This window comes from Lepidochelys kempii, chromosome 2 (genome assembly GCF_965140265.1).
Source record: "Lepidochelys kempii isolate rLepKem1 chromosome 2, rLepKem1.hap2, whole genome shotgun sequence".
Taxonomy (NCBI): domain Eukaryota; kingdom Metazoa; phylum Chordata; order Testudines; family Cheloniidae; genus Lepidochelys; species Lepidochelys kempii.
The window spans coordinates 223207852-223231423 of NC_133257.1; the positions used below are offsets into that span (position 1 = coordinate 223207852).

General features: G+C 39.7%; 1 protein-coding gene across 3 annotated transcripts in view; it reads right to left on the reverse strand.

The window, feature by feature from the left end:
- Nucleotides 1-23572, reverse strand: part of LOC140907610 (probable acyl-CoA dehydrogenase 6) — a 142767-nt gene that overhangs the window by 96714 nt on the left and 22481 nt on the right. For all 3 annotated transcript variants that reach the window (XM_073333921.1, XM_073333924.1, XM_073333922.1), the window contains exon 2: nt 12624-12744. In XM_073333921.1, coding sequence (XP_073190022.1) covers nt 12624-12744 — 121 coding nt within the window. The remainder of the gene's footprint in view (nt 1-12623; nt 12745-23572) is intronic.

Sequence of the window (23572 nt, forward strand, 5' to 3'; positions counted from 1 at the left end):
GTTATTCAACAAAATAACTTTGAAAAAAATGAACTAAACTGAGGACAGCCTCTTTGTTCTGAAACTGCAGCTGTTACTTAAACAAATGTATTTGATAGATGCAGCTCTTAACTGTGCTGAGTGCTGTCTGAATGGAAGCTTAAGTCTAGATTAGGAGGGTTGTAGCATGAAAATTACACTTCTGGTTCATGCTGGAAAGAAGAAAATAAGGTATGTGGCTAATGACAAAGAAACATTAAGGATACAGTATGTCTGCATCCACTTGAAATTAAAATTCGCTGTTCAAGTTCTCTTTTTTCCACCTATTTCAACAAGCACGGATCAGGGCCACAATGGAACTCTAAGAACCGTAAATGATATTATTTTACAATTGTGTCAGTTTTATATATATAAACACACACACATATACCAGCTTGCTATATCCTAAGGCATTATAAAGTAGAGGAATAGGAGTGCTGCTCCCCACAGAGTATGGCTACACTGCAAATAAAACCTGGCGGCTGGCCTGTGCCAGCTGACTGGCTCATGGGCCTCTGGCTAAGGGGCTGTTTAATTGCCAAGCAGAGGTTCGGGCTGAAACTTTGGTTCCAGAACCCTGCAAGGTGGGAGGGTCTCAGAGCACAGCCCAAGCATCTACACCACAATTAAACAGCCCCTTAGCCCAAGCCCAAGTCAGATGGCACAGGCCAGTTTTTATCTGCAGTGTAGCCATACTTGTAGGGGCTCCAGTGCTACCCAGAATCCTAACAGCACAATGCACAGCAGCGCTGCTTCTGACACAACACAGCTCCCAACACACCCCCAACACAGAGCCTTGCAAGGCAGTCCTTGGAGGACAGCCTTATAACTGTTTTTACAGTGCTTGCACTGGAGGAACCCTCTAGCAGGCAGATCTGGGGCTTTTAGAGTTTTTTATGCCAGCTAGGTAAGCCCTTTTACCTGGCACAACGGGGGTGGTGCAGAGGTGAGGATCTTGCCCTAGTTGTTTTTCCAAAAGGTTCATTCAAGATTTCAGTGCTACTGGGTGACTGTGAGACTCTCTGCACTAGTACTTCTGTCTCATTTATAATAAAATTTATATTTTTCCAAGTCTTTAGGCCCAAGGCCCCAGGAGAATTCTTAATTCAAGTGACAAGAGCATATTTCACAAGACACTCCTTGGGTTTGTTCCTGGAAGGTTATTTACAAGGGAATACTTTGTCACTAGGATTTGTAATGAACTCTGGGACTTAAGGTGAAATGTATCATTTGGAAGAGTTCTTCGTGCTACAGAAACCCTGCTGGATTTCCATATGGGCAGAAGGGCAAACACAGAGAAGCCATATACGGAGTAGGGGGCATCTGCACTTCCTGAGTGCTGGTAAGGAGAAGCTCTGAATGGCACAGAGGGGAGTCCTGAGGCAGGGCTAGAGAAGGGGCCATTGGATGTATGATTACATGGATTCATTGACCAGGCATGCCTGTCTATATGGCCTGGAAGAACAACAGCTGCTATATCAGCCCATAATCTGAAGTGGAAGATACAGAAGGCCCCAGGGCTTGAGGTTGGAGTCAATCTCCTATCCCAGCCCCTGCTTTAGTTTCCCTACAGAAAGTCTGTATATCCAGGTGGCATAAATATCACCCACACTGAGAGAGTGTCTTTGGTGTACCTTAACCATTAAAACATTTTCTCTTTGGACTTCCCTGTCTGGAGTACAGTTTTCAATTCTAGTAAGAGGGCTTCCTAAAAAAGTAATATTGGGAAAGAGAAATGTTTAAAAACCATATGATAAATGTATATACCACTTCATGACTCACCTGTTTCAGTCCACTAATGGCAGCAGCCTCCATCTCCCATTTTTCTGCCTCTCCCATAAGCACCTTTGTGCATTCTTCCATGCCGCCTTTATGCATGGAACACCCTCCTCAAATCAAGATATAAATTCACTTCTCTGCCTGGCTCAAATCCCTTCTTAAGATCCATCTCTTCTCCAATGCCCATGGTAACTGACTAATGAGAATAGCCAGGTAGGTGAAAAAGTAGCTAATCTATTAATATATTTTATTACATTACTTTAAAAGCCTCCCACTTGTAAACATAGATAACATACATAACCTTTTGTTCCTGCCTTCCCCTCCTTACCTCACCCCCTCCACTGTGTTCTAAACCAAACTGTCCTGTCTTGTTCCTATTTAATTTGTAAAATGCTTAGGACAGGGGCTGTCTTATTTTATGCTTCAACAGTAGCCAACACAATGGGACCCTGATTGGGGCCTCTCTACACTATTTTAATACAAATAATAAGATTGTATAATTTGATTGCAATGAAATCTATAATCACTACAAAGGGGCAATATTAATATTAGAAATATGAAGGAAATGACTTTTTCAGAGATTGCTTTTGGAAATATTTCAAAATTTCCCATCAAACTCATTTACAGGGAGGGATTTTATGCTCTGTATTTTTCTTTCACCCAATAATCCTATTTGTCCTTTAATGTTAATCTTAAGTGTTCTCTTCACACTCTCAGCATTTTATAAAGAAGTGGCAGCTCAGAACTAATTGGATTTGTCAATCATAGCTTAACAGTTTTGTGAACTGTAGCCACCATGAATAGCTACAGAAAAACCTTTTGGTTAAAATATATTAGAATGCAGATGTTATTTCCATGAAAAATTCTTCCTCTTAAAGTCGTTTGTGAGAACACATAATTTGTTCCATAATTCAAACCCAAATTCTTAGCAACATAATGAAGTGATGTGTGCAGCTAAATTGAAAGGTAATGTGTAAAATCTGTGCAAATGATCATTTGCAGTTAAATCACAAATTAAAATTCACCTATTTTCACTCCTACTCAATTTGCCCTAGCCTTGAAAAATACATTCTTCACTCTTCATTGACTTGACAAAGACGTAGGGCTCAATGTCTGTTGTTCTTATAGGCACTTTGACAGAAAAGACAGATTATGAGAACTCTTGTAGTTGTAACTGTTGTGATAGAAATGTAAAAATGTAATTTAATGAAAGGGGGTCAATACACAATCATAGAACAAGGCTATTTAATTAATTATAGTTTGAATTTCTGTAGTGCCTTCCGCATGAAGATTTTAAATTAAAGCCTCACAACACCAGTATTAAAACAAGCAATTATTATCCCCAGAATACCAGGGAGAACAGAGGCACTGAAAGACTAAGGAAGTTTTCCTAGAATACACAGGCAGGCTAAAGCAGAGATAGGAACAGAACCTGGATCTCATGTCTCCCAGTCTTGTGTTCTGTTAATTAAGTCAGTCTTCTGCACTTCTTGTTACATAAATTACGTTTTTATAGGGTGACCATGTGTCCCGTTTTGGCTGGGCCAGTCTCCTTTTTAAGCTCTGTCCCCGGCGTCCTGATTTTTTGGGGCAAAACTGGGCATTTGTCTGATTTGTTCTTGCCAACTGATGATCAGTTGGCAAGAGCAAATGGGACAAATACCCAGTTTTGCCAAAAAAGTGGGGGGGTGCTCTCCAGTGGGGTGCAGAATGTTCAGGGGGAAGGAACGAGTGGCAACACCAGCCCCACGTGGCAGGGCTCAGGTGAGCAGTGATGCCAGGTGGCTCGGGACAGCCCCGCGTGCGAGAAGAGGCTCGGGGAGGGGTTTCAGGTGAGCCCCAAGCCATATCCCATTTTCCCTTTGGAAAATGTGGTCACCCTATTTTTAAGATACAGGATCAGAATCTCTAATCCCACTCCGCTCCCTATGTGTTGCTCTGATGTGCAAAGGCACTAGAAACTGCCCACACCTTTACCTGCCATGGATTTCCTCAGTCTGAAGGGAGTCACTGGCTAGTCTAGAGGTGCAATAGCTATCCCTATGCCACCCCTCTTGAAGCTCCCAAGAGGGGGAGCCCATTGGGATGGGGCTGGTATCAGGTACCAGGGCAAGCTATATTTGGCTATCCTTAGCAGATACTTCCTTAGGAGTTGTTACCCATCAGGCAGGTGCTCGGAACTCCACCAGGGCTTCAGTCTCAACACAGTGAGAGGGCCCACCTTCTCTCTCTCTTCCCCTGGCCCCACAAACACATTGGCCTTTACTGCACCCAGGAAAAAAGGGGCAGAGAAGAGAATCTGGGCCAGAGGAATGTATAAAATCCCAGTACCTATATTTCCTTTGAAATATCTTCTTTTTAGTAAACAGAATGCAGCATTTCCTATTCCTGTAAGCTATTTAAAGCCTTATTACAATTTTTTAAAATTATTAGTATTATGCAAGCATAATACTGGAATTTTCTCTGTATCTGTAATGTATATCACCAGGTGCTTACTCTATATTGGCTTCTGTGCGCTGGGAGCTTTAGAATAGTGCATTTTAAACACATAGTCATCAACACCTATCTTTTCCACTAAATGGTGAAGGTAAAATAAGTGTGAATGCTGTACAGAGTGATCAGATGTCCCGATTTTATAGGGACACTCCCGATATTTGGGACTTTGTTTTATATAGGCACCTATTACCCCCCCATCCCCGTCCCAATTTTTCACACTTGTTGTCTGATCACCACACTCTAGGAATACGTACAGGTAGGCATAATGGGTCCAATCTCGGTGAGGTATGGAACACCCTCAAATTGCATTCATTTTAATGAGGACTGAAAATGCTAAGTACCTCTCAGGAGCAGGAGCAGTGTTAACAAGATGAGGTTTCTGTACATAAGCAGAAGTGCATATACAGAGTTACATTCCCAACTCTGGATGCTGTTATGGAAAAATCAAAGCATGGGATTGACACACAGGCAAAAAAGTGATATACAAAGCATTTGCTTCCTGTGAATTTCACAGAGCAAAACAATATAACATTCATATTGCTGCTTGAATACAGGAATCAGGCTTGCAAATAGTAGGGAAAATCGTTACACGTGTTGTATATGGAGAATAAATGTACACAATCACATCAGCCACACTATCAGAGGCTCATTCACCTGCATGTCTACCAATGTGATATATGCCATCATGTGCCAGCAATGCCCCTCTACCATGTACATTGGCCAAACTGGACAGTCTCTACGTAAAAGAATAAATGGACACAAATCAGACGTCAAGAATTATAACATTCAAAAACCACACAGAGAACACTTCAATCTCTCTGGTTACTCGATTACACACCCAAAAGTGGAAATTCTTCCACAAAAAAACTTCAAAAACAGCCTCCAATGAAAGACTGCTGAATTGGAATTAATTTGCAAACTGGACACCATTAACTTAGGCTTGAATAAAGACTGGGAGTGGATGTGTCATTACACAAAGTAGAACTATTTCCCCATGTTTATTCCCCCCCCCCCTACTGTTCCACACACATTCTTGTCAACTGCTGGAAATGGCCCACCTTGATTATCACTACAAAAGGTTTTTTTTCTCTCCTGCTGGTAATAGCTCACCTTACCTGACCACTCTTGTTACAGTGTGTATGGTAACACCCATTGTTTCATGCTCTCTGTGTATATCAAATCTCCCCACTGTATTTTCCACTGTATGCATCCAATGAAGTGAGCTGTGGCTCACAAAAGCTTATGCTCAAATAAATTTGTTAGTCTCTAAGGGGTCACAAGTTCGCCTTTTCTTTTTGTGGATACAGACTAACACAGCTGCTACTCTGAAACAAATTCTACTGATGGTCAAAGAGCAGCAACTTAGTAATTTTTGAAAATGTTTCCACTTTTATAGTGTTTAATACACAATATGACTCATATCTCTAATATTTATTGTAGCTGAGCAAGAATTATACAATTAATAAAAGACTTAATACAAACCTATATACAAAGTAATAGACACTAATATTTATCTTCAATATATCATACTCATTTCCTTCGAATCACAATCAAGTCTTTCTTCACATCAAAAAAGGGGCGGAAATCCTCACACTCTTATTCATCATTTACTGACTGACTGTGAAGAAGAAATATTGCAATAATCCTAAAGAGGACATATTGCCAGACCATTCAATTGAAACTGTAGTCTTCTGCTTTCCCTTGAGGAATTATGCAGCATTCTCAAAACTCAGTGGATTAATTAGGCAAAAATTTATAAAGCACTTTCAACATGAGAACTGTGAAGGACTAACAAACTTAAGTTAACACCGATCACCATGTATTTCTATTATTAAGTCTAGTCTAATAGACTTCAGAAACATCTCAGCATAAACTACAGCTTTTCATTTCCCACTTCACTTACTATGAAGTATGTTATCACCTCTAATGTGGCTGTCAATATGTCAGCCTAACCAAACAATGCAATCAAAGCAGATCTCAAATGTAATATAAATGAGGGGCTGAGTCCCATGTCACTTAACAAAACATATTACCATCTAATATGAAAATTGAAAGGTGAATAAGGAATTGGTTAAAAGGGAGACTACAGTGGGTCATACTGAAAGGTGAACTGTCAGACTGGAGGGAAGTTACCAGTGGATCAGGGATCGGTTTTGGGACCAATCTTATTATTACTGACCTCAGTACAAAAAGTGGGAGTGTGCTAATAAAGTTTGCAGATGACACAAAGCTGGGAGGTATTGCCAATTTAGAGAAGGACAGGGAGATTATACTGGAAGATCTGGATGACCTTGTAAACTGGAGTAATAGTAATAGGATGAAATTTAATCGTGAGAAGTGTAAGGTCATGCATTTAGGGATTAATAATAAGCATTTTAGTTATAAGCTGGGGACGCATCAATTAGAAGTAACGGAGGAGGAGAAGGACCTTGGAGTATTGGTTGACCACAGGATGACTATGAGCCGTCAATGTGATATGGCTGTGAAAAAAGCTAACACAGTCTTGGGATGCATCAGGCGAGGTATTTCCAGTAAAGATACCTAGGTGTTAGTACCGTTATACAAAGCACTGGTGAGACCTCAGCTGGAATACTGTATGCAGTTCTGGTCTCGCATGTTTAAGAAGGATGAATTCAAACTGGAACAGGTACAGAGAAGGGCTACTAGGATGATCCAAGGAATGGAAAACCTGTCTTATGAAAGGAGACTCAAGGAGCTTGTTTAGCCTAACCAAAAGAAGGTTGAGGGGAGATATGAGTGCTCTCTATAAATATATCAGAGGGATAAATACCGGAGAGAGAGAGGAATTATTTAAGCTCAGTACCAATGTGGACACAAGAACAAATGGATATAAACTGGCCATCAGAAAGTTTAGACTTGAAATTAGAAGAAGGTTTCTAACCATCTGAGGAGTGAAGTTTTGGAATAGCCTTCCAAGGGAAGCAGGGGAAGCAAAAGACCTATCTGGCTTCAAGATTAAACTTGATAAGTTTATCGAGGAGATGGTATGATGAGATAACATGATTTTGGCAATTAATTGATCTTTAACTATTCGTGGTAAATAGGCCCAATGGCCTGTGATGGGACGTCAGATGGGGTGGGATCTGAGTTACTACAGAGAATTCTTTCCTGGGTATCTGGCTGGTGAATCTTGTCCACATGATCAGGGTTCAGCTGATCGCCATATTTGGGGTCGGGAAGGAATTTTCCTCCAGGGCAGATTGGAAGAGGCCCTGGTGGTTTTTTGCCTTCCTCTGTAGCATGGGGCATGGGTCACTTGCTGGAGGATTCTCTGCACCTTGAAGTCTTTAAACCATGGTTTGAGGACTTCAATAGCTCAGACATAGGTGAGAGGTTTATTGCAAGAGTGGGTGGGTGAGGTTCAGTAGCCTGCATTGTGCAGGAGGTCAGACTAGATGACCATAACAGTCCCTTCTGACCGTAATATCTTTGAGTCTAAGGTTATTCTAAGGCACCTATCACTGGCATCTACTGTAAGTAATGAACAGTTAAAAAGGTAGCATGCAGCATGCCCAAAAGGGTCTCCGTTCTCTCAATGTGTATCGTGAATTTCAATTGACCGACTCCAGCACAAGTTACAGCTGCAAGGGGGCAGGTTTAACACCACTGGACTATTAGATGCAGTGGAGGCTCCATGTGCTGCCCCCGCCCCGAGCACCGGCTCTGCAGCTCCAATTGGCAGGAACCCCACATCTCCTCCTGCACCCCCAATCCCTGCCCCAGCCCGAAGCACCTTCCTGGACCCTGAACCCCTCATTTCTGACCCCATCCTGGAGCCTGCACCCGCAGCCGGAACTCTCACCCCTCCCACACCCCAACCCCATGCCCCAGCCCACGGAAAGCGAGTGAGGGTGTGGGAAAGCGAGGGATGGAGGGAGGGGGGATGGAGTGAGCAGAGACGGGGCCTCTGAGTAGGGGCAGAACCTGAGGGCAGGGGTGGGGCAAGAGTGTTCAGTTATGTGCAATTAGAAAGTTGCCAACCCAAGTTGCCATGTCCCTGACTTCCCCCCACTCCCTCTACCTCAGCCCAATAAATAGCTATAGACAAATTCTCACAGGAATTCTCCTCCATGGGCCATTTCCAGCTGCTTTAAGTCCTTATGCAGGGAAAAGTAGACTTAGAACAGAGAATCAGGCCTAGTTTCTGTATGTAGATGCAAACAACATGCAGATAAAAATACAGACAGTAGGTTGAAGCCATTTTGAAAATCTGTCCCTCAAAGTCAAACGTATTAAAAAAACAGCACACCTAACTTAAATATGTAATTGTGTACATAAAATGAGCAATTGTGAATTACCTGTTTTTCCATGTGCAAATATTAATGTTGTACATGACACTCATTATTATGTATGCAGTTATTTGTTTGTGTGTATGCATATCAAACACGTCAACAATTCCTATTTTAATAGTCTTAAACATTAAGGGTGAAGTCCTGGCTGCACTGAAGTCCAAGATAAAACCCTTATTGACTTCTACAGGGACAAAATTTTATCTTAAACTGGAAGTAACTAAGCCTTCAAGAGATCTCAAATTCTCCTTCTTCTTGGAATGGTAATTTTATTTTTTTCTGAAATGTTTTTCAAAGATTATTTTTGTCCTTTTCGTTCTCCAGGAAGCATCTGAGTGTCTTAGTCTTCTAACTGAAGCCTGGTCTACCTTAGAAAAATAGTTTGGTTTAATTACATCAGTAAGGGGTATGAAAAATTTATACCCTGAACGGCATAGTTAAGCTAACCTACGTCCCCATGTAGACAGCGCTATGTTGACGGAAGAATTCTTCCATCAACCTAGCTACTGCTTCTTCGGGAGCTGGATTACCTATGTCAATGGGAGAATCCCTCCTGTCGGCATAGGTAACATCTATACTGAAGTACTGCAGCAACACAGCTATGCTGCTGTAGTGTTTTAAGTGTAGACAAGCCCCGAGATTGAAGGATCCCTGAATTAAAGGGATGTAATACCTGAAACTGTGATCCCTGAATTAAAGGGATGTAATACCTGAAACTGACCGACTGTCCAAGTGACAGCTCTGCCATTTAGGGTACGCCCACACTGCAGCTGGGAGAGAGCTTCCCAGCTCAGGTAAACAGAAACGCACTAGCTCTGTTCAAGCTAGTGTATTAAAAATAGCAGTGTGACTGGGGGTAGCATGGCAGGGGTGGCAGATTGGGCGAGTCGCCTGAGTACACACCCACCCAGACCTCCTGGAACTGTGCTTGGGGGTTGGCCCAAGCTGTCATCAGTGCTACCCCCCGTCACACTGCTATTTTTAGCATGCTGGTTCAAGCAGAGCTAATGCATGTCTGTCTACCTGAGCTAGGAAGTTCGCTCCCAGCAGCAGTGTACATGGACTTTAGTGTGTAGATGAACATTAAAAAAATTCCATTCTTTCAACAATCTGTCATTATTGATGATAATGTCAATTCTCAAGCCTTACATAATCCTGGAAAAATTTTTTTTTTTTTTATCATTTCAGCTGTTCAGTTTGATGAGGCGGGAGAGACTTTTTTCTGTTTGTTTTGTTCCTAACCTCCACTCCTTAATGTTCTGAGGACATCCTACATATTGTACTCATTCATTTTCTTGAATAGATATCTAATTTTTAGTCAGGCTGGCCTCGAAGCCTTTACCCCAAACCTGAATCAAACTCAAACCAAACTTTTCTTTTTAAAATCTATTATTTACTTGAAAGGTGTTGGTAGGTGCAGAAAAAAAAATCATACATTACACAAAGTCAGAGATATAAGCCACATTTCATCCAGCTACTAAACTCACCAAACTTCAGATGAGTTCACATCTAAGGCTTTTGAATTAGGCCCATCTCTAAGTAACATATCACAAAGATAATACTGCATGCCTTGAGTGTTTCCTTCATTACTATCTCCTTTTGTCTCCACTGATTTGAACAGTTAACTTCTCCAGTCCCACAGTTTTTCCAGCTGCTGTGGTCCCTGTAAAGCTGACCTCATGTCTTGTACCTTGAAATATTTGTACATGTAGAAAAAGTAGAACCTGTAATACAATGGATACAGGACTGGCCTGGAAGTCAGGAGACATGGGATCTATTTCTGTCTCTCACTCTAAACATCTATCTGACATTGGGCAAGTCACTGCACCTCTTTCAGCCACTGTTTCCCCGCCCACTTGTCTGTCTTGACTAGTTAGACTGTAAGCTCTTTGGAACAGGACTGTATCTGCATATGTGTTTATACAGTGTCTAGCACAATGAGGCACCAATATAGGTTGAGACACTACTGTAATACAAATAATAATTAGGGCTTTCAATTAATTGTAGTTAACTCATGCAATTAACTCAAAAAATTAATTGCAATTTATCACAGTTTTAATCACACTGTTAAACAATAGAATACCAATTTAAATTTATTAAATATTTTCTGGTTTTCAACATTTTCATATATATTGTATTCTGTGTTGTAATTGAAATCAGTGTATATAATTTTTATTACAAATATTTGCACTGTAAAAATGATAAACAAAAGAAATAATGTTTTTCAAATCACCTCATACAAGTACTGTAGTGCAATCTCTTTGTCATGAAAGTTCAACTTTCCAAAATGTAGATTTTTTTTGTTACATAACTGCACTCAAAAACCAAAAAAAATGTAAAACTTCAGAGCCTACAAGTCCACTCAGTCCTACTTCTTATTCAGCCAATCGCTAAGATAAACAAGTTTGTTTACATTTACAGGAGATAATGCTGCCCACTACATTTACAGGAGATAATGCTGCCCACTTTCACCAGAAAGTGAGAACAGGCATTCGCATGGCACTTTTGTATCCGCATTGCAAGGTATTTACGTGCCAGATATGCTAAACATTTGTATATCCCATCATGCTTCAGCCACCATTCCAGAGGACATACTTCCATGCTGATGGCGCTCGTTAAAAAAATAATGCATTAATTAAATTTGTGACTGAACTCCTTGGGGGAGTATTGTATGTCCCCTTTTAAGAGTACTCACAAAGTGCATTTAGCAACATATGCCTCTTTCCTGGATCCATGCTATCACTTAAATGTGACCTCAGAAGCAGAATGACTGAATCTCAATTTTGTGTAATTTAAATATAAGATGTATTATGCATCTATCATTTAAATTATGCTAAAAGCTGGGACACGTAGAAGTGAACTACATGAAAATAAACCCCATGTAGTATACAAAATACTAAGTTTTTGTTTCATTTTACTCCGTAACTAAATGAGAAAAAACATTTACTGCACACAAAGGCCAACATTTTTAAATGTGAATACTCAACGTTTCTGTCTTTGAGCCAGTTCTTTCTAGCAATCCATAGTGAGTTTATTAGACTAAATATAGACACGTATGTTTCCTAGTATGGCCTGCTCATTCAGCATGTACCAGTGAGGTGCATTTAAAAAATTCATTTCTGTTACCAGTTCCAGTGGTATTTCCAATTTTAAGTATGTAGAATATCATTAGAATGAGTAACATCTTTAATACTGGAATTAATTAAGGGTTTCTACTCTATATTAAAACACTACAAATCACAAATCCCACTACAAATCACAACCAAATCCTAATTTAGTATCTCTATAGCAGGCAAAACCAAATCCCCGGATTTGAATGCACCAACTTGGAGAGAGTGGAGCGAGTAGGGACAGGCCATAGACACAATAGCCACATCTGAATCTGAACTTTCCCAAAGTCCAGGTGTTCAGATTCAGTCTATAACAGACAGATATTAGAACTAAGTGATTTAAGAGTCTGAGTCCTATTTTCAAAAGTGAAAATCAATGGGACTTAGTTTCCCAAGTAGAACCATGTGAATAACTGATTTTTCGATTTACTGGGCTTTCTGAACAAAATTGGGGAAAAAAAATAATTTTGGGTCAACTTGAAATGAAATGTTTCCAAATGTTCAGCAAACTGAAAACTTGGAAAAAAAAATTAGTTTAGGGTCAAAAGAAATGTTTGTTTATTTTTTGAATTTTTTAAAACTTTTTAAAAATTAATAAAATTAAAGTAAATTTCTAAATGGAAACTCATTTCAATTTGAAAAATGTCATTGTTTCATTCTGAAAGGGTTTTTTTTTAATGAAAACAACTTGGTGAATTTGACACACATTTGCAAAATGTCTGTCAACCTCAAACTGCATTCTTGCAGTGAAAAAAGTTTCAACCAAAATATTCACCCAGCTGTACTTCCCCAAGTGCCTTCAACATGTCTGAAAACAATATATAAGATGCTTTTGAAAATTTTACCCAAGATTTCAGATGCAGGTTTTGGTTTTGGTCAATATCTATTAAAATGAATGTAAAGATTTTACCTGTTGGTTTGTTAACTCCAAGGAATCCAGCTTGTCCTAGAATTTTAAATACTTTGTGTGCTGGAAATTGTCCTTCTTCTTCCCATTTGTCCACAAATGGGTTAATCTCCTTGTCAATAATCTGCATTTGGAAAACAAATTAAAAAAATACGTTTAACGCAAAATGGCACTAGTAAAATTTTGAAAACCCATGAGTTTGCTTTCTGCTGGATACATTAATCTCCATGGCTTACAGTTGATGTCCATTAAAATTGCAAATAAGGGCATGATACAAATGTAAATCCATTCTTTAGAAAGTAGAAATGCTGACTGCATGAGGAGTTGTTATGAAAAGAAAAACGCTAGAACCCATGAGAAATGGAAACTATCCCTATTTTTGCTACATCCAAATTAGTTTCTACGCGGCAATATGAAGGAAGGCTTACACCAACCTCAGATGATTAACTTTCATGTGAAGGATGCAAATTACTTGGACTGGCTATGCACAATGATTTCATACACTACAAATAATAGCAGTGACAAAGGCCAAGCCACAAATGAAGACAGCCACAGAGAGGGGTCAAAATTGCTAAACCGCTCGTTCTCAAACTTCTGTACTGGTGACCCCTTTCACATAACAAGCCTCTGAGTGCGACCCCCTTTGTAAATTAAAAACACTTTTTAATATATTTAATATCATTATAAATGCTGGAGGCAAAGCAGGGTTTGGGGTGGAAGCTGACAGCTCACGATCCCCCCATGTAATAACCTCGCAACCCCCTGAGGGGTCCCGACCTCCCAGTTTGAGAACCCCTGGGCTAAACTAACCGACCAGTCACAAAGGAATTCCTTGCCTAACTTGACCTAGACCCACGGTCCCTATTAATCTGCAGCATTCTGGCTCTTGTTCCTGTTCCATGGTATACATCTCATGCAGAGGAGGACATTCAGACTGGCATCTGCTAATGAGTTCCCAATATGGGATGCCCACACCCTCTACCATCCCAGATATAAGCTTAGTGCTATTAGCTCTTAAATAAAACCAGTCAAAGGGATACACATGCAAAAATAGGATTGGGGTGAAGGAGATGGAAATACATTGGGCCAGCTCCTAGTTCATGCTCAGGCCTATTTGTGTCATGGAGCCTAAATGGGCAGCTGAGGACCCTCCTAGCATTGGGAAATCCTCGACTGACATAGAGCCAACATAGCTAGCTCCAGACTACCCACTCCCATTGTAGCATGCGTGGTTGGGTTGTGACCAGAGTGCAGAATACTTCAGCAATGCCTGCCCATGCCCAGTATAAACAATGCCCCAGACTGGTCTCTTACTAGCCAGCATAATTTGAAGCAGTCTTCAAACTGCTCTAAATTATGCAGGGGTAATTGACGATGGGACATAAGCCACGTCTGCTCCTACACCAATTCTTCAGGGCACATGAAGACTGAACACATTAAATATCACACATAGGTAGGGCCTTATCAAAAATCACAGCTGTGAAAAATGTATCACAGACTGTGAAATCAGACCTGCCCCATGAAATCTAGCTATTGGATGGGAGGGGAGGGGAGGAGGGCGGCTGCAGGCGCCCCGGCTTGTGGGGCTCCTACTGTGCCCTGGCTACAGCTGCTAGTCACCTCCAAGCTGGGGAGGAACAGGACTTACTCTTCCCCTGAACAGCTGCTCTCAGGGAGAGATCAGACCCACCCCCAGGTGCCTACCCTGGAGCTTCCTGCAGCTGCAGGAGGTTACTGGAGGTGGAGATGGGTCTGATCTCCCGCATGCTGCTGAGAGCACCCTGCAGCTGCATGAGGTACCCGAAAGTGAGTCTGCTCTCCCTCAGAGAGCGGCCGTGCAGGGGAAGAGCAAATCCTGTCCCTCCCCAGCCCGGCCGGGACTAGCAGCTAGGAGCCCATGGCTGGGACACTCCAAGCAGCACGGTGGAGATCAGGCCCACCTCCACCTCTGGGAATCTCCTGTAGCTGCAGGAAGCTCCGGGCTGCGGCTTTCAGAGCCCAGCTTTGAAGGAATTGCAGAAGTGAGGGTAGCAATCCCACAACCCCTCTACAACAACTTTATTACCACCCCACAACTTCCTTTTGGGCTGGGAACCCCATGGTTACACCACCATGAAATTTCAGATGTAAATATCTGAAAACATGAAACATGAGCATGAATTTTTAGGGCGCTACAAATAAGAGGTCCAAGTTAAACACACACACACTTTGGAATAAAAAAGTTGTACTATTTTTAATAAGGATAAAGACAGATTTTTAATCCATGAAGGAGATTTTACTCCTCTCCAAAATAATGATGTATTATAATATACACTTCATTTATTATTCCAAGTGTTTACCTTTCCCAGTCTTTTGTCCATACCAAATAAATACGTCCTGTAGTGATAACTACTTCTTAATCTGGAAATAAATACTTACTGCTTCCCAAATCACTAGGCTGAGAAGGATGGGACCCTGTGGAGTTTCATTTTGAGAGATTTAGTTTTTGTACAGTCTTAAAAGAATCTCAGTCCATCCACACCAGCTTCCTGCTCTACAGCTGGCCAAGGAACACTGGATACCTCACATCAGGCAGCAAAAATTATTATTTCACTCCTAACACCATATTCTGTGAAACAATTACATTGGATGTTTAATTTATTAAATTATTTATAATCTCTCTCATATGAACATTGTTGATCACATGATTAGCAAGAACAAAAATAAACTGCACTTCCCTCTTCCCATGTTGTATCTAGGACAGACTTCCACTATGTTTATAAATTTTCATTTCAGATACTTAAATACTCAAGATATAGACCCTTAATGTTGAGTTTGCTGTAGAAAAGTATAATTTTTTATCAATAGTGTTCTTTGTTTGTGAGACTTCACTTGATAGCGTCCAGGAAAATGGCCGGAAGCGACTACTAACTATGAACAGAAATCTACCCTAATGTTTTGATAGAGCTCAGCAAATGTAGGAAGTAGATGTTCTAGAATTGTTCCCTGTGTACTATAACCATTGGGACTGAGTCCAGCGCTGCAGCCATCTGCATGTATTAGAAGTCAATGAAGTCAATGGAATGATTGCAGCATCAAACTCATTTACATTTTCCATCAGTTTTGCAGCAACAAAAGCTTGTTAAGAATGACAATACTGTCCTCTTGTTTAGGGTGACAGCATAAGAATTTATCTTAAGTACAGTGTACACATTTTCCTCATACTGCCCCACCAGAGTGTCACAATTCAAACCCAGAGGCATAATCTCTGTAAAGGAGAAGAGGGTCAGTTTGCATACCAATGCAAGCTCCTGTCCCTCTGTGGAGACTGCCTGCAAGAGTGATACCACAGTCAATATCAATTGTTATTCTTTTAAAAAAACATGGATAGGTGCCCACTAGGAAACTGATCAAGCCAACAAACTCATATAATGTCAGATGACGTTAACAACAACAAACCTTTTTATAAAGTAATCTGTACTAAACTGTATCAAAAACAGCATCTGTAGCTCAGTGTTCAGGAAAGGAGAAATGGGAGGAAACAGGCAGCGTTGTTGCTTTTTTGGTTTGGGGTTTTCTTGTTGTTGTTGTTATAAATTATTCCAGCATACAAGTAAAACAAACACATGGATATTCACCTTCAGAACATCCCCAGGTAGTGCCTCATGAAACTACAGCATATTGCACTGTCTATTTGACTGTCCAGACTAACATATCCCTTACGTTGGGGTGAATATTTGCTTAATACTAAATACTATTTCTGATAAGATTAAAAATATTATGTGGCATAACTTATTTCTACCAACATACAGTAGGTTTTCCTGTTTTGGCCAAAAACACACACATTTCTTCATGATTTTACTATGGCAAATTAATGTCAACAAAACACATTCTGAACATGACAAAACAGGTTTAGTTGGACGGAACAACTCTTCCCTTTGTATATCTACTTCCCAAATACAAAAACTGAACAGATCTGTATGCATCCTATAACTGGGGGTGGGAGTGGAGAATCTTAATCCAGCATTTTTAAAAAATGTGGTATAGATTACTGCCAAAAGTTTCATATGAAAATAATTTTTTACTCAGAAATTTTAATTATGTATTTCTTAAATTGAAAAAAATAATCTCCGGGATTTCACTCAGCACACCAATCTGTAGTTAGCCCTGCAACTCTATACTGCTTCTAGGAAAAATTATTAACTTTGTTAAATTATTTAACTTTGTTAAATTCTCACTGCATTCTGTAACAAGCATACTGTTCCTACAAGAGCAAAAAATGTAATCAAATGAATTTTGGCACTGGAAGTAAAAATAAATGTCTTTTAGTGACTAAAGATCTTTTCCTGTTAGTCACCATGGAGCTCAGCTTCCATGTAGCTATTTGAGATTCAAAGCTAAAACAATATATAAACCACAACTTTTAACCTTTGCAAGCATTGTACTTATTACTTCTTATCCCTCATTTTACTACTTCTTATACCTCATTTTATACTATTATTGTACAAAGTATTTTTGTCCATGGTTAGCAGGCTAACATTATACTGAGTGGAAATCTTACATAAAAATACTGAATTCAAAATAACACTTTCACAAGTTCAGGAATATAATTAAATCTTCCAGTAAGTCCTGTTCAACTAAAATGAGAGGGAATTTGAAAGGTAAGAGATATTGTATAAATTAATAGGCTATTTAATTGCATTCTGTGGTGCCATATAAGTATACCATGTCAGTTCTGATATTAACAGATTTCAGTTCAAAGGCTCTAACTTGATTAGAAAAAAGATCACTCCAGTTAACATTATGACAACATAATTAAAGAAGTCTCTGTAACTTAATTTAGTGAAAAAATTCACATGAATAGAAAAGCAACAAACTAAACTAATTAACATTCTTAACTAATAACTTATTGATCACTGGAAAAAACATCAAACAAGTGAATTGGGAGAACTGGACAGTTCAGGGGATTGGCAGTGGGCTACAGAGCCTTTTACCTCTAGCATTCGGCACAAGCAATACATTTGCTCTAAGGAGAATAATTAAGTAAATAAATAGTCTACAGTATGGGGTGGGGGGTTGGCATATCCTAGAAAACCTGTAAATATTTGTAATAGCTGATGATGCATTATAATTGTTCTAATCACACTACAGCTACTAGTATTTCATGTAAAAACTACTCAGACAAGCATCAAGGGCGCAACAAAATTTCCTAGATGGCCATCACCATTTTTATTGTACCAGGACACTATTAATTCATTTAAAACTACCAACAAATAAGTGTTTCTTATGGTTTTGATTACACACCGTATGTAGTACTTTCCTTGCTCAGATGTTCAGGATAACCCTGACTGTTCATAAAAACTTCTGCAGAGCATCACTGGCTTTCTGAACTTGGAAGCCAGGCTGTATCAATATGTTGCATTAGCAATGTGATGGACTAAGCAGTGAAGCTATAACCCAGAGCATCCCTACATTTGACATACATTCATGGAAGAAGAACAGGAGTACTTGTGGCACCTTAGAGACTAACAAATTTATTTGAGCATAAGCTTTCGTGGGTTACAGCCCACCTCATCCGATGCACAGAATGGAACATATCGTAAGAAGATATATATATATACATACAGAGAAGTTGCCATACAAACTGTGAGAGGCTAATTAGTTAAGATGAGCTATTATCAGCAAGAGAAAAAAACTTTTGTAGTGATAATCAAGATGGCCCATTTAGACAGTTGACAGGAAGGTGTGAGGATACTTAACTTAGGGAAATAGATTCAATATGTGTAATGACCCAGCCACTCCCAGTCTCTATTCAAACCCAAGTTAATGGTATCTACTTTGCATATTAATTCAAGCTCAGCAGTTTCTCATTGGAGTCTGTTTTTGAAGTTTTTCTGTTGCAAAATTGCCACCGTTAAATCTTTTACTGAGTGGCCCGAGAGGTTGAAGTGTTCTCCTACCAGTTTTTTAATGTTATGATTCCTGAGGTCAGATTTGTGTCCATTTATTCTTTTGTGTAGAGCCTGTCCGGTTTGGCCAATGTACACGGCAGAGGGGCATTGCTGGCACATGATGGCATATATCACATTGGTAGATGTGCAGGTGAACAAGCCCCTGATGGCGTGGCTAATGTGATTAGGTCCTATGATGAGTTTCAGAGTAACAGCCGTGTTAGTCTGTATTCGCAAAAAGAAAAGGAGTACTTGTGGCACCTTAGTGACTAACCAATTTATTTGAGCATAAGCTTTTGTGAGCTGTAGCTTTTTGGGTCCTATGATGGTGTCATTTGAATAAATAGGTGGACAGAGTTGGCATCAGGCTTTGTTGCAAGGATAGGTTCCTGGGTTAATGTTTTTGTTTTGTGGCGTGTGGTTGCTGGAGAGTATTTGCTTCAGGTTGGGGGGCTGTCTGTAAGCAAGGACTGGTCTGTCTCCCAAGATCTGTGAGAGTGAGGGATCATTTTTCAGGATAGGCTGTAAATCTTTGATGATGCGCTGGAGAGGTTTTAGTTGGGGGCTGAAGAGGACAGCTAGTGACGTTCTGTTATTTTCTTTGTTGGGCCTGTCCTGTAGTAGGTGACTTCTGGGTATCCTTCTGGCTCTGACAATCTGTTTCTTCACTTCAGCAGGTGGGTATTGTAGTTTTAAGAATGCTTGATAAAGATCTTGTAGGTGTTTGTCTCTGTCTGACAGGTTGGAGCAAATGTGGTTGTATCTTACAGCTTGGCTGCAGACAATGGATCGTGTGGTATGTCCTGGATGGAAGCTGGAGGCATGTAGGTAAGTATAGCGGTCAGTAGGTTTCTGATATGGGGTGGTGTTTATGTGATCATCGCTTATTAGCACAGTAGTATCCAGGAAATGGACCGCTTGTGTGGATTGGTCTAGGCTGAGGTTGATGGTGGGATAGAAATTGTTGAAATCATGGTGGAATTCCTCAAGGGCTTCTTTTCCATGGGTCCAGATGATGAAGATGTCATCAATGTAGCGCAAGTAGAGTAGAGGTGTTAGGGGACGAGAGCTAAGGAAGCGCTGTTGCTATTTCATGGAGTTTAAGTGAATTGCTTTTTGGGAGGGGGTTGCCTTCCTGCCAAACAAGCAGTGGGTTCCACCTTCAGAAACTGCAGAGCCAAGGGATTCCACATGAGGCAGAGAGTCTTGGAGCTCCAAATCATACACTCCTACACTCCCTGGCCATGGCTTCCGCTGGGATCCCCCCTTAAAAACAGTCATCTGGCATATAGGAGCTCTTCAAAAGAAGTAACAATATGGGCCCATACTACCATTTCCAGAAAATCTGTGGAGCTGGGGGGTCCGATTAGCGACCGCCCCAGACTCCTTTCCCAGCCGGATGGTTCCTTGCAGATTCTGCAGACAGCACTCTTTGGCATTCCAGGAATACAGTGTAATACTGTGGAGGTCATCCTCTATGTGAGAAAGACAAGATGCACATGTGGAAGACTCTTTATTACAGGCAGATTGGCATCAGGGGGTTAATCTGTGCCTATGATTATATTTGTTTGTCTAGCCAAAAGTATGAATTGGCATCTCTGTACATGCACCTATATTGAATGTAAATGCTTCAAAGACAACTATCTGAGTAATGGATTTCAGGATTAGGCCCAATGATTAAAGACGTCTGTGTACCCTTTCGAACTGTCACCAGGAGGCCTCTGAGATACAGGCCAAGAAAACAATTTCCGTGGGAAGACAGGTTTAATTGGGAAAAGGTCATTTTACGTGCAGACATCTGTTCCATGACCTTGTGAAAGATGATTGGCACAAATAAAGCCATTCAACAATGATATTTTAAAAGAAGAAGATCCACATTACTAAAAGAGAGCAAAAAAAAATAGCTATTAGAATCTTCAATTTAGACTTTTTCAAATTATTACTATCGTTCACTTCTACAAACACAAAACTGGCCAACTTTAAAATTATAATCTGGAAGGGACTGATTTCTAAATATTTTTAAACCTATCATCAAGAAACTAAATAATAATGTGTGTGTGGTACCCAAAAATCTGAAGGCAACAGAATAAAAACAACAGCTAATGACCCCAACTCAGGAAAGGATTTAAGCATCTGCCCAACTTTAAAAAGAACTGGTAGAATTTCTTCTGTGGGGAGTGGTGTGTTTCACAAAATAAATTTAAAAGAAAACACTTTTTCATTTTGTTCAATTTTTTCACTGTGAAATAATGAAAAAATTAAAAAAAATATTTCTCAGAATATGTTTTTTTATTTTGTTTAGGAAAAAAAAATATTTTTCCCTTTCCCGATTCTTTTAAGTTTTTCCTCTGGAAAAGTAATGTGGAAAATCTTTTAAATTTCCACATTTTTCAAGGGAAAAGTATAAATGAGTGTTTTTTTCCCTCCCACTCTCCCTCGTTTTTACTTTTTCCACTGAAAAAATGGGGGTTAGTAAAAAATTGCGAGAGGTGAATTTTACAATAATTTTAAATAAAAAATTTCAAAAATACCAAATTTCAGTATTTTGTTTCAAAATCTTTTGTTTAGCATTTTTTTTCAAAATAAAAACCCCCAAATTTGTTGAAAACCGTTTTTTCCCTTAAAAAATCATTTTTCATGAAACACCATTTTTCTATGAAAAATATTTTGAACAGCTCTATTTTAAGCATGTGAATAGTCTGATTGGCTTTAATGAAACAACTCATGTGATTAAAAGAGAGCCACATGCTAAAATACCTTGCTGAATATGGGCCTTAAGGGGTAAGCTATTAATGACAGGGACCTCTTATGTTTGGTACACTTCACCCACTGTACAGTGCTGTATACATTAATTGCATTGTTTTATTATTTATTCAGCACCTAAAAATGTGATTAAGACCTTTAGAAAAATGACAGACACATTTCATGTAATACAATTACCTAGGCTTGTTATGTCCTGAAGGTTCTATCCTATCGGAACATAGACATGTATATGAAAATACAGATATACACAAAAAAATGTAAGTTACTCAGACTCAGATAATTTCCACCACACCTTTCTGTTTGTGGGATGTCAGACTGAGGTGATAAGAATCAGGGAGGCAAGTGACATTGCAGCAAGTGAAGGGTGGCAGCGGAAAGTCACTTGGTTGTTGACTGAAGAAGTCCTGAGGTGCCCAGTGATGTACTGAGCTTGCAGTAGTACAGCCTGTGATGTTATAGGGTATGTCGAGACTGCAGCTGGGAGGTGTGATTCCCAGCACAGACAGGCAGGCAGATATTGCGGCACAGGTGGCAGGTCGGGCTAAGCACCAAAGCTCATGCCCAGGGGGTTGGGCAGGCTTGGACTCGGGAGGCTAGGGTGAGCCGCTACCCATGCCACACGTCCAAACTACTTTTAGTGTGCTAGCTGAAGCAGAACTATCATAAGTCTGTCTGCCTGCACTGGGAATCGCACTTCCCAGCTGCAATGTAGACATACCCAGTGGGGCAACATACAGGAGTACAGAGGCTGTGAAGCTGTTACTCCATGAGAGTATGATTCTTTGAAGGTCCAATTCTGAAAAGACTGTGCAAGTGGTTAATAGGGACAGCCTTGGGGTTACTACTGAGGCCTGAGGTATCCCTTTGATATAATGGGTGAGAAAGGAGAAAAAGGGTGCACAGGCCTGGCTCACTCCAATTTTCCTTGCTTTTATTGGAGATGGTTGTGGCTGAGTCTCAGCTTCCAGAGGAATTGTAGGATTTGAAGACTGACCTGTGCTAACAACAATGGGGGCTGGAGTAGAAAGGTCAATTTATATCCTTACAAATAATTATAATTAATGAATAATAATACCATCCCATAAAACTCTTAGTATTCCTTTGGACATCATCGGTTATGCCGATGCCCCAGCAGTAAACAGAAGAATGCTGTCTCCTACAGCACTAAAAATGCAATGATCAGCAAATGTTGGAATAAACTGTTAGTGAATGAAATTGTATTTTCTAATCCTAAAAGAAAAAATAAAGACCAAAAAACCCTAATGTAATATACCTCATTATTTATTTTTTATAAAAACACATTTTCAGCGGAAAGGCACACACAACAGATCCTATAATAAGGGTCATGGAATTTCTTCCTCTCCATTCATACAGCAATAATTGGACAGGGTTCTGTTTAAACCATTTAGTATCCTCCCTTTTACTGCCGCATGTTTCACTATACTGTACATAAAGTATAATTATGTTTACTGATTCAGAGGTTAAAATATTGCAAATCTCCTTTTTGTTCCCATACTTCAATCTACCTGTTTTCATTACAAAAAATATATAAAAATATATAAAAATTCCAGATTGTGAAACCCAAAAACTCACAAATGATTTTAGTCACTGCAAATGCCAATTCAATTTTACTACTACTATGAATCAATTTCCAGTATCTAAGATACATTCTTGTGTGCAAGACACAGCCACTCTATCAGGTCATTTGAGTAGATATTGCAACCTCACAGGCACTATTAATCTCCAGTTTTCAGTTATAATTCCTGACAATATATCAAATATGTAAGGATGATACAAAAACCCATATTTACATCAAAGCTGTTTTGGTTCTTTGATCCAGTGCTGTTCTTCCAAAGAAACAAAAAGGATTAACAAAAAGTAGCAAAGAACAGTGGCTCTCAACTTTTCCAGACTACTGTACTCCTTTCTGGAGTCTGATTTGTCTTGTCTACCCCCAAGTTTCACCTCACTTAAAAACTATTTTCTTACAAAATCAGACATAAAAATCAAAAGTATCACAACACACTATTACTGAAAAATTGCTTATGTTCTCATTCTTACCATATAATTATAAAATAAGTTAATTGGAATATAAATATTATACTTACATTTCTGTGTATAGTATATAGAGCAGTATAAACAAGACATTGTCCATATGAAATTTTAGTTTGTACTGACTTCACTAGTACTTTTTATGTAGACTGTTGTAAAACTTGGCAAATATCTGGATGAGCTGAGTATCCAACCCCCCCACCGGAA